The sequence below is a fragment of the Chelonoidis abingdonii genome, chromosome 1 (assembly GCF_003597395.2).
Source record: "Chelonoidis abingdonii isolate Lonesome George chromosome 1, CheloAbing_2.0, whole genome shotgun sequence".
NCBI lineage: Eukaryota > Metazoa > Chordata > Testudines > Testudinidae > Chelonoidis > Chelonoidis abingdonii.
Window position 1 is genome coordinate 249,872,888 of NC_133769.1, and position 12,736 is coordinate 249,885,623.

Below are 12,736 nucleotides of genomic sequence, written 5' to 3' on the forward strand. Positions count from 1 at the left end.
GGAAAAGTGGATGGCAACCTGGGAGGCAGTGGCCATGAGATGGTCGAGTTCAGGATCCTGACACAAGGAAGAAAGGAGAGCAGCAGAATACAGACCCTGAACTTCAGAAACGCAGACTTTGACTCCCTCAGGGAACTAATGGGCAGGATCCTCTGGGAGAATAACATGAGGGGACAAAGGAGTCTAGGAGAGCAGGCTGTATTTTAAAGAATCTTTATTGAGGTTGCAGAAACAAACCATTCCGATGTGTAAAAAGAATAGTAAATATGGCAGGTGGCCAGCTTGGCTTAACAGTGAAATCCCACAAAAAAGAAGCTTATAAGAAGTGGAAGATTAGACAAATGACCAGGGAGGAGGATAAAAATATTGCTTAGACATGCAAGAGTAAAATCAGGAAGGCCAAATCACACTTGGAGTTGCAGCTAGAAAGGGATGTTAAGAGTAACAAGAAGAGTTTCTTCAGATATGTTAGCAACAAGAAAGTGGTCAGGGAAAGTGTGGGTCCCTTACTGAATGGTGGAGGCAACCTAGTGACAGAGGATGTGGAAAAAGCTAATGTACTCAATGCTTTTTTTGCCCCCGTCTTCACAGACAAGGTCAGCTCCCAGACTACTGCACTGGGCCACATAGTATGGGGAGGAGGTGACCAGCCCTCTGTGGGGAAAGAAGTAGTTTAGGGCTATTTAGAAAACCTGGATGAGCACAAGTCCATGGGGCTGGATGCACTGCATCCAAGAGTGCAAAAGGAGTTAGCGGATGTGATTGCAGCGCCATTGGCTGTTATCTTTGAACACTCATGGCAACCAGGGGAGGTCCTGGTTGACTGAAAAAAGGCTAATGTAGTGCCCATCTTTAAAAAAGGGAAGGAGGAGGATCTGGGGAACTACAGATCAGTCAGCCTCACCTAAGTTCCTGGAAAAATCATGGAGCAGGTCCTCAGGGAGTCCATTTTAAAGCACTTTGAGGAGAGAGAAATGATCAGGAACAGTCAGCATGGATTCACCAAGGGCAAGTCATGCCTGACTAACCTAATTGCTTCTATGACGAGACGACTGTCTCTATGGATGAGGGGAAAGCAGTTGACATGTTATTCCTTCACTTTAGCAAAGCTTTTGATACGATCTCACAGTATTCTTGCCAGCAAGTTTAAAGAAGCATGGGCTGGGTGAGTGGACTATAAGGTGGATAAAAAGCTGGCTAGATCATCGGGCTCAACGGGTAGTGATCAATGGCTCCATGTCTAGTTGGCAGCCGGTATCAAGTGGAGTGCCTCAAGGGTCAGTCCTGGGGCAAGTTTTGTTCAATATCTTCGTTAATGATCTGGAGGATGGTGTGGATTGCACCAAGTTTGCTCATGACACTAAACTGGTAGGAGTGGAAGGGTAGGATACAGAAGGACCTAGAGAAATTAGAGGATTGGGCCAAAATAAATCTGATGAGGTTCAACAAGGACAAGTGCGGAGTCCTGCACTTAAGACAGAAGAATCCTATGCACTGCAACAGACTAGGACCAAGTGGTTAGCAGCAGTTCTGCAGAAAAGGACCTAGGGGTTACAGGGACAAAAGCTGGATATGATCAACAGTGTGCCTTGGTGCCAAGAAGGCTAATGGCATTTTGGGCTGTATAAGTAGGAGCATGTGTCTGCAGATTGAGGGATAAAGATCATTCCCCTCTATTCGGCATGTTTGAGGCTCATCTGGGAGTACTGTGTCCAGTTTTGGCCCCCACACTACAAGAAGGATGTGGAACACATTGGAGAGTCCAGCAGAGGGCAACAAAAATGATTCGGGGCTGGAGCACATGATTATGAGGGGAGGCTGGGGAACTGGGATTGGTTTAGTCTGCAGAAGAGAAGAATGAGGGGGGATTTGATAGCTGCTTTCAACTACTTGAAAAGGGGGTCCAAAGACAATGGGACTAGACTGTTCTCATTGGGTAGCTGATGACAGAACAAGGAGTATGGTCTCAAATTGCAGTGGGGGAGGTTTAAGGTTGGATATTAGGAAAAGTTTTTCCTTGGAGGGTGGTGAAGCACTGGAATGGGTTACCTAGGGAGGTAGTGAATCTCCTTCCTTAGAGGTTTAAGGTCAGGCTTGACAAAGCCCTGGCTGAGGATGATTTAGTTGGGGATTGGTCTTGCTTTGAGCAAGGAGTTGGACTAGATGACCTCCAGAGATCCCTTCCAACCCTGATATCCTATGATTCTAAAACACGGACTCACTAAATGAGTTTTTATGCCACCCTGATCTCGATTGGGACTCTGGGTATTATGATAATACACATGGTAGCAATATGAATTTAGTGAGCCTGTACTACAATAGCTTGTGCAGGAGGCAGCATACTGCACCAGTGAGGATGGTATTGAGGCGGCTGCTTTGCTTTGCAGTGGTTTTGATGGTGGTATCTTTATCAAAATTTTGCTTTTTAATTAAAAGCTGCTGTATGAAACTTTATTTTTAGCCTATCTTCCCACATAAAATATTAGACTACCTTTCTTGATGCTTCCCCTTTGAATACCTCTTCTGCTTTCTTATTGTCATCTGCAACAAATTTCTTCTGTTCTAATCCTTCCAGGCCGTGGATGGCTGCTGCTCCTCTTTCTCCTGCTCCTCTCTCTCTCTAATCTATGTTCCACTCAACTCTCTCAACCTTCCAATATCCTCCCACAGTTTTTCTTTGCACCTTCTTCTATGCTGTCCCTTATAGTTAGAATAGTTTCTCTCTCATCATGTTCCAGATAATCACCTTCTCCTTCAAATCTTTACATTCCTTCTGCAAGACCTTGCAAGACTTCTGAGCAAACTGAAGCTTGTAGAGTTACCTAGTATATTGTCTGAACTAGACTGTAAACGCCTTAAGGCAGGGATTATGTAATTTTTTGTATAATGCATGAGAACATTGTTGGCACTCCATATACAAATATAATTAGAAGCTAGCCTTTTCTTTAGCCGTGTCCAGCAATTACAATAAAATTGGAAAATCAATGCTAATATGATAAAATATTGCAAATTATCACCAGCTTGTTTTTAATTAAAAGTGAAGTTAAATGTCCTCAATATGCCCTTGCAAATAGAATCCCTAACTTTACAGGCAGATATCCAAGAATTGAAAAAACGTGTATCTACCCAGTTAGACCAGCTGATTATTATCTAATAAACTACTTGTGGACTATTTGCCTATTCTGTGAGACTAAGCAAACAATCAGTTTACAACATAATGTATAACTAAACTTGTTCCCTTGTGTAGACAGCTCGAAAAGGACACACATTTTTGTAACTTTCGTTACATTTTTGTAACCGTGGTTTGGAATCAGTAGAAGAAAAAAAAACTTTCATTGATGTATTGCAGCATTTAGGCACTTGTGTTCTGTAAGAAACTGCATAAATTCAAGTATTTCTCCCATCTATCACTTCTCTGCATGCAAGTAGATCAGTGAAATAAAAGTACCAAAAATTTGGGCTCTGTCTGTCCTATCAGATCAGAGTGGAATAACAATGATTTTTAAATCAATTTTTAATCGACATTTAAAAAATTTAAATCAGATATATTTTATATTTTACTCATCCTTTAAAATGAGAAGAAAGTGAGGTCCTAAATTGCTAACGTGGATGTCTTGTGCATGTTCCTTTAGTTTTCCAGTAATTAGTAGAAAGTCTATGTAAAATATAAAATTCTTCTAAGAAGTTTTATGCTTAAAATCCTCATCTGTACTGAAGAAATACACAGATATAGGCTAAACAGAACACCAACGTGCACTTCCCCACCTCAGTTTCCTCAGCACTCTTGAGATTCTTTGGGCTAAATCAGTGTCCCCAGTGGAGTCCAGAATCCTGCCGTCTGCACACTCTCTGTCTCCTTTGTACCTGGCTTCCTTTCTTCTTCCTTGGCTGGTCCTTCAGTTAAACAAGACCCCTCTGCTGTGAAAGCATGACTCTCTGATCCTCTTTCCTGCCCATGCTTCTTGTATCTCTCTTGTTTCCCCTGACCTGCTCAGTCTGTATGATTTTAAAGGCTAGCATCAACACTTTGTTTTTTTGTTGTCCTGTTCGGAGATTTCTCCAACTTGGTTGAACTGGTTTCACAGTTCAAGCAATCCTCCTTAGCATATGTGTTGTTTAGTAGTCAGAGTATAGTTGTTAAGGGTAATGACTTTCCATTGTCTCTGGTCTGGCAAATGAGGGACACAGGTCTGACAGAACATAGCTGATACGCCATACACTGAGGCATGAAATGATACAGCAGTTTCACAACATCAGTCTGAGTTCATATATTTTTACATAAGCAGATTCTCCAAATTGTCACAGTGACTTAAATTGTACCTTGCATCTGTATGCCCAAATTTGTCTGCTTGGAGAAGTTTCTTTTATACAGCGGAATACAGCTGATGTTAGGACTCAGTTGTATATCTGTCTCCCAAACAGAACCAAACTTAATTGATCATTTCAGTAGTATAGTAAAAAAATTTTTGGTTAAATCCCTTAAGCATGATTACAATAGAATTCATTGTAAATGTAAGCATGATATGTTTGTGTTCGTCTCATGTTCTAGCATATTAGATTTTCAAAAACACCCCAATATGGTTAACATTGGTTTATAAATAACAAAATTTCATTTTATTACTGAGTTAAAAGTAGACTTTCTTGTTGCGGTCTTTGTGAGATAGTGTTTAGATGCCACTGAAGCATGATTATTAATAAGTTGTTGCCAAAATATTGCATTTGGTGCAATTCAGAAGTGTTAGCATGGAATCAAATCAATGTAAAATATCTCAAATTTCTGTTCCAGAAGATCCTTACATGGCAGTATGCATGCATAGTAACTGCTAATGTTGCCTGTTCAGTGGCGAGTCTGATTAGCAGATGCCCAGTTCTACGTTTTCATATTTAAAAACCATAACAAACGTCAATTTAAAAATAAGGAAGATGAAGAGACTTACCTGGTTTAGAAAAGTTTGGGTGCTTGCCTGTTGTGTTTAAATTGGCCTGTAGCCATCCCACCTTGGGCTGTAAGCTTATTAGATCTCACAAGCTAAGCAGGGCAGGGCTGAGACAATACTTAGTTGTAGATCTTCAAGGAATACATGTAGGTGCTGCAGAAAGACATTGGTGACTCAGTAGGTAGCAATCTCATCTGAGTCAGGTAGGTAGCCCTACTCCAGCTCCCAGTTTTGTAGGGTCCAAAGACCATAACAGTTGCACTGGAATAGCCCATGAAAAGGTCCTGGTCAAATTTCAGTGGTGATAATTACCTTCCACCTTCACTCATGCTTCTCTGCTGGGCCAACTGTGCAGTACTGGAAGGGGCGTGTGGACAGATTCCATTACTGGTAAAGGGGGCGTGACAGGAAAGCTTTGGGCACCACTGATCTATTGACTACAAAGAAAAAACACCTTCTGAACAAATTAGTTTTCTGCATGTATGAGAGTCATAGGTTTGCTTCAGTGACGAATAACTCCTACTATCTTTTATTCCTGCAAGCACTTCAGAGCTGAGAAGGAGGCTTCTGGGTACATGTCTGGCTCTGTTAATCTTAATACCCACACGAGGAAATAAGGAAACAGATCAACAGAGCCAGACATGTACCCAGAGCTCCTACTGCAAAGACAAACCCAAGAAGAAACCAACAGGACCTCCACTGGTCTATACGTCCCCAGCTAAAACCCCTCCCAACGCATCATCAGGGAATCTACAACCCATCCTGGACAATTATCCCACGCTTTCACAGGCCTTGGGTGGGCAGGCCCGTCCTCACCCACAGACAACCTGCCACCTGAACCATATTCTCACCAGTAACGCATACCGCACCATAGTAACTCTAGCTCAGGAACCAACCATGCAACAAACCTCGATGCCAACTGCTGCCCACATATCTACACCAGCAACACCATCACAGGACCTAACCAGATGAGCCACACCATCACCGGTTCATTTACCTCCACACGTCCACCAATGTAATATACGGCCATCATATGGCCAGCAATGCCCCTCTGCCTATGTAAATAGGGCCAAACTGGACCGTCTCTTACGGAAAAGGAATGGACACAAATCAGATATTACGAACGCGCAGTATTCAAAAACTGTAGGAGAACACTTCAACCCCCTGGCCACAACTATAGCAGACCTTAAGGTGGCCATCCTGCAGCAAAAAAACTTCAGGACCAGACTTCAAAGAGAAACTGCTGAGCTTCGTTCATCTGCAAATTTGACTCCATCCTCTGGACTAAACAAAGACTGTGGAATGGCTTCCCAGCTACAAAAACCAGTTTCTCCTCCCTTGGTTTTCACACCTCAACTACCTAGAACAGGGCTCATCCCTCGCTGATTGGAACTAACCTCGGTCGTCTAGCTTGCTTGCATATATATACCTGCCCCTGGAAATTTCCACTACATGCATCTGACGAAGTGGGTATTCACCCACGAAAGCTCATGCTCCAAAACGTCTGTTAGTCTATAAGGTGCCACAGAACTTAAACTATGAGTATTAAAATACCTGACTTGCAAGATGGCCTTCCCAGTAGCTGTTAACCCTGTGAGAATTGTGAATATCTGTAGTGGTCAGTCACGTTTCCTTTTAAATGAATCTCTAAAGCCACTCTTTCTTTTGAGTTCAACTTGCATTTTACCTTAGAGTTAAAATAGATCCCCTAGTAATAAATCCCTTGTTTTGGTGGGCAAACTGCAGCATAAATCTGATGTCTATATAGTTCTAATAAAATACTTAAACAGCTGGCTTCTTTAAGGCTCTTACCATTGCGTAAGAAGTAATTTGGGTGGATAAATAGGTAGAGCCAGTCAGTCTCAGAGCCTATTTCATCTAAAAAATTAGAGGGAAAAAATCTACTGGGACATGTAGTACATTCTTCAATGTAGATTTTGGTCCCTGTTGTATATTTTCTTAGACTCCTGTTCAGTCTACTTATAAACACTGTACAAGAAATAGTACTTCAACTCCTTCTACTGAAAGACTATACCACAGTCATGGACTTTACTGGTTAGACTTTTTTCCTGATACTCTCTTAATTTCATTATTCTTAGTTATAGTTTAAGATACTGAGGTAAACCATTGGAGTTAACCCTACAAATGTTGACCATTATATGCCTTTTTCACTTTTCTTTGTTTAACTAAACTGTATTACCGTAATTTGTTTCCTCATAAATCTGTCCCTTTAGGGTCCTAGTCACCTTTGTTACTCTACTGTGAATTGTCTCCATTAATTCCTGTTTGTTTGTACCATTCTGGAACTGAAGAAAAATAGGCTCTGACTCCAGATGCCTTAGAATTCACACATGGGGGGAAATTAGGATTCAGAAAAGATAATTGGCGAAAGGAAATTATTTTAAAATGTTTAAAGCTCCTCTAACAGCATAGAGGGCTAGGACTCAGATTAGGCAGAGTATTACCGAATGTGACCACATTGCTTTTTGTGGTTTCTGCCATCTGTTCTCCAGAATTTTTTGTCTTTTTATTTAAAAGTCTCTAGCCATTATGGTTGTGAAGAAAACCTTCAAAAAGTGAGCAAAATGTAACCCAGAGGTCCCCAAATCAGGGGGACACAGAGGAATGTTCTGCTTCAGCCCCACTCCCAGCCATGACCTCCCAACTAGGTATTGAGTTATCCCTAAGTGCACCATTAGTTCCAAACCATAGTATACCAAAAAGTTTGCTTTAGAGTACCATTCAAAACTATTCAAAAATCCACGTAGGAGAGTAGTTGCAGAAAGGCACAAGCTTGTCTCCTTTGGAGCAAATTTGTTATACAGTTTAAAATAGCACAGTTGGAGTGGAAGCAGTAAATAGAGAAAAGAATATGGATCCAAAGCAGGTTTTATATTTTGATGTTGAGGAATTTGTATTGAGATAAAGCCCACCTTTCACAAATAACTGTTTTGAAACTATATTGTGTGGGTTAGAATAAAACTTAGAGATGCCATAATGCAGTTTAACTTCTTAATGGCTGAATTTTAAAGCACTTATGAATATGCACAACCACTCTGTCAGTCTGACCACTGGTAAGTGGCTTAGTTACACATTAGAGCCTCGCTAATTTTCTCACATGGTCAGTTCTCACTTCAGCACTGAGCTGTTAAATCTTTGTTGAGGGCTCATATTGCTAAGACTTCATTGGTTTTGCAAACATATTACTGGATTGGTCATGGTCAAGGCTTTAATCTGGTTCTAAAATACATACATCTAAAATTCTGTCTGGTATTTTAATTTTGTAATTGGTTCCCCAACTACACTTTGGTTGGAATGTGGACATATGCCCTTAAATATGATCAATATTTAGCTTTTCTTTGAAGTACAATGGGAGAGATTTAGATTCATATGTGCACAATTTCTTTTCAAATCCCATTGTCACAATTACAGGGCTAGTTACATTACTATCCCTTTTCTGGTCTCTCTAATTGCAGTCCCTCAGATGTCAGGGATCTTTACCTATCTCAGGATACAAATCCACAATTTTTCCATTCATAAACCAGGCCCTGTGTTACAGTATCCTGGGGGTATGTCTGCACTGCAGTTAAACACTCCTGGCTGGCCCGTGTCTGCTGACTCAGGCTCGCATTATGGGGCTGTCTAATTGTGGTGCAGATGCTCAGGCACAGTCTGGAGCCTGGATTCTGGGACACTGAGCCCAGGCGCCAGCCCAAGCCCATACATCTGCACCACAGTTAGCCCCACTGTGCAAGCCCAGGGAACCCAAGTCAGATGACCACAGGTCAGCCATGAGTGTTTAATTGCAGTGTAGACATACCCTGTGCATCAACTGTGCTTTCCCAGCAGGAGCGACAGAGTTTGGTACCTGTGGCGCTTCCCTTTGTGAGTCTGTGATCAGGGGTATTGTGACAAAACAGCCTTCTTAAAACCAAAGCATTGTTTAAAAGTAGAAACACAGCATTTAGAGAGAATTTTAAAGCAAGTCTTTACACATGGCTATCTTACCTAAAGGCTTACTATCCTCTGATGGTCTTTGTCACCTATTCTTTGTACATGGTAGGTTGCAGGTCTGTTGCTAGCAAGTCAGGCTTCTGTATCAGATAGAGCCTGACTACAAAGCTTCCCCTCAGAGAGACACCAGAGATGTCTTCCATAAGATCCTTTAGAGTACTGCGAGGTAGGACTGAGGTTAGCTGAAGTTAAGATACAGTAGAACCTCGGAGTTATGAACACCGAAGTTACTAACTGACCAGTCAGCCCCACACCTAATTTGAAACTGGAAATATGCCATCAGGCAGCAGAGACCACCCTCCTCCCCCCAGAAAAAGAAAATAGTGTACAGCACTGTGTTAAACGTAAACGGCTAAAAAAAAAAAAAGGGTGGAGGGTAATTTTTTTTGACAAGATAAGGAAACTTTCTGTGCTTGTTTCATTTAAATTAAGATGGTTAAAAGCAGCATTTTTCTTCTGCATAGTAAAGTTTCAAAGCTGTATTAGGTTCAGTTGTAAACTTTTGAAAGAACAGCTATAATGTTTTGTTTAGAGTTAAACACTTCAGAGTTATGAATACCTCCATTCCCAAGGTGTTTTAACTCTGAGGTTGTACTGTTATACACAATGCCACCTAGTGGCTGAAGAGTATAATATGGTCAGCATTCCATTCGTTATCTAGTCAATGCTAACTTCTTCAGACACCCCCAGAAACTCAGTCTCTGTGTAGTTCCTTGGAACAACTCCCCTCTTCCCTTGAGAGGATTCTTTCTTTAAAACCTGCCACAGTTCTCTTGATATTCTGGTTCCCAAGCCTTTTCCAGTTTCGTTGAGAAATGGCTTATTTTGAGCCATTTTCCCCCTTCCTGCTTGTTTTTCTTACAGATCCCTTTTAAAGTAAACCAATATAGTTGTACACTAAAGCAATGACCTGGTTAGCATACAGTATTCATAAATTACAGAGCAGCTCCAATTCAATCACGTCTATTTCATTCAAAGAGAAGTAAAATATTTTGGGTTCAGCAAGTGAAGTTCAATTTCAATTTGCAGTTAATTAGTCTTCCTTCTTATTCCTCTCTGTAATGTGTGGATATGGTTCTGTAAGAGACCAATCATATGTGCATGAAATATTGTCATATGTCCGAATGGACATATGTGTTTGGACATTGATGTGTTTCCCTAATGTTTCGTCTTAGTATTTTGTTTGTATTGGAATGGATATAATTGTGTAGGGAAAAATTAAAATGTTAGCTTAAAGTGTAGCCATTTAAGCTGTATAGTCTTAACATACCATAATCCTGTTTGTCTCTGCATTTGATAGAATGCATTCAACATAATTTTCAGATCTGTTCACTTAAAACCATCCAGTAAGTTTATTCATAAACGTATGTATTAAAGCACTGCACAGTAACAACTTGAGTAAATGCAATGCCAACGTCACTGGTTGGAAGAATTTAACAAATTTGTCCTTCATCTAAAGTAATTATAACAATACTAGCCTCCAGAAATTACTTGATAGGAAAGGAGGAATTGAGATGTGTGGCGAGAAAATGTATTTGTCACTACTTCTGTTACAGAGCCTTATTTGTTTTCCGCAGTATATCTCTGTATCGAGGGAATTGCAGACCTATCCGGTTTGAACCACCGATGCTGGACTTCCATGAACAGTAAGTTGGGAAGCTTTTAATTTCTGTCCTAGTTAAAAGACAAATACAAAAATTAACCTAAACAACACACACATTTGATGGACAGAACTGTAAATGTATATCCATAACTGCAGCTGGCCTAGCTGTGTATGTCAAAATAGGATCTCAACCATCTTTGACTCCTAGCTAAAACTAGGCTCTTGACTTGTTTTGTACAGTTGGTCTAAGATGTGGCGGAATAGCTTGTTTTAAGCAGAGTCTGCCTTCATTGCATGCTACAGTGAAGCTAGCTGGATTACTTCTCATTTGTAGGAAAGAGTAGTGGCACAATGTGGGGGATGTAGAGCAGTATAGGGAAAATAGTGGAAGTTTTGCCTGTCCAAGCCAGAGCTTTATGCTGATCCTGAGTTATTTGTTAAACTGTGGAGGGAAAGAGAGTCATGTATATAGTTTTGTCAAAGTGGTTGTCGAAGAATACCCTATGCACATGGAAGTATCCTTCTCCCTTTCATATAGCTTTAATGTTTAGCAACATATTTAGTATGAAAGTGCTTTATTTTACAAGTATTAATTAATGGCCTTTGGCAGTGCAATGAACAACAGACTATAGCTAATGTGCCAAATTTATATTAACACATTGTTACAAAAAACATGTAAGAGAAGCTAACCAACCATCTTAGGTTTGTCTATGTTTCAGTACTTTGGTTTGGCAACTTTCATGATTTTTAAGTGTCAGTATGTGGTCATGGTCAGAAAACTAACTGTATTTATTTGCTTATTATGTTTTAAGCAAAAATGTACAGTACAAAAGTGCCATGTTAATCACATCTCTGCTATAACCACAAAATTTGGTTGAATATCATTCATATAAATAATGCAGTACAAGACCTAAATTCAGTAAGTTTAAAGACTGCTCATGTAGATAACTTTTTTCTCTGACACAGTTTTGATTATATGGTCTTAGTAACTGAATAAGAATAAAGTAAATGTATGGGGAAATTCCTGAAGACGTTTGATTTGTAGTAAATACACAGCATTCTTTTAAGAGTTAAAGTTTATTTTTATTTTTATGCATTTTTTATCATAATGTTAATGGCTTCTACTCCTCTGCTTTGTAGAAAAATCTCACTTTTAAAATCTTCTGTAAGCACATCTGAAGGAAATTAAATGAGTTATGTGAACTTTCTTTTTTTTTTTTTTAAATTTCGGAAGTACTCGAATATCTATTTTTCATAAGTATGAATTTTAATATAAAATATCAGTGTTTTAGCATTAAAATGGATATCTTAAATGTTTGTTCTAATAAATTTGCTCTTCATTATGCTTCAGTTGGTTTTTATATAAATCTGTCCTTCCAGAACTCTCTCACTTTGAAACAAGTCAGTTAATAGAGATCTGAAACACTGCCAAAATTGTTGAAGTTTATGATCTGCAAAGGGCATGTTCAGCTCTGTAGAATTAGTGCCAAATGATGTGGGCTTTTTTAAACCAAATACAGACATTTCTCAATTAAAAGTTGTAATAGGAGCATATGTGTCACTTTGGTTCGTTAAATGTTTTCTTCACTTCTTAAAAATACAAATATGTTAAATATATTTTACCTGCTGTAGAAAGTTGAAATGCGTTGCTGCAATTATAAATTTAGTCAGGAAACAATGGTTTGCTATCATGATAGATTTGTTAAAAATTTAGTAGGACTGTGTTGAACATAATGTGGAAAATAATAGATTTTGTCAGAGGTAACTAGATCATGTTTCATTGTGTCCCCTTCATGCCCTTAGTAGGCCTGGGGAGGAGAAAAGCGGTAGTCTTGGGTTGTAAGTAGCACATGTATGAGCTGGAGGTACAAGCGGGGGAGGAGGAAGGTAGCCCCAGAGTCTCCATCCCATATTGGGGAGATGGAGTTGAGAAGGGGCTCTGCACACACCTCTGCAAACTGTGTAAACTGGCCTATTCATCTCATTCAGATGAGAATATGCCTGTGAGAAATATCCCATGGAGATGATTACACCTTGAAATACTATCTCTGAGAAGCTGAACTGCCCATTCATCTCAACGGGTGTTCTCCTTTCCTTCCTCTCATCACTGTACCTGTGGCATGTTCCAAACATGTCCCAGCTTCTTATCTGAGTCTCAGCCCCCTGTGCCTATTGCATGCAC

General features: G+C 40.0%; 1 protein-coding gene across 1 annotated transcript in view; it reads left to right on the plus strand.

The window, feature by feature from the left end:
- The window catches only part of TMEM131 (transmembrane protein 131), a 179,229-nt gene that overhangs the window by 73,216 nt on the left and 93,277 nt on the right, over positions 1-12,736 (plus strand). The window contains 1 exon segment of the mRNA XM_075060989.1: positions 10,529-10,597. Within this exon segment, the coding sequence (XP_074917090.1) occupies positions 10,529-10,597 (69 nt within the window).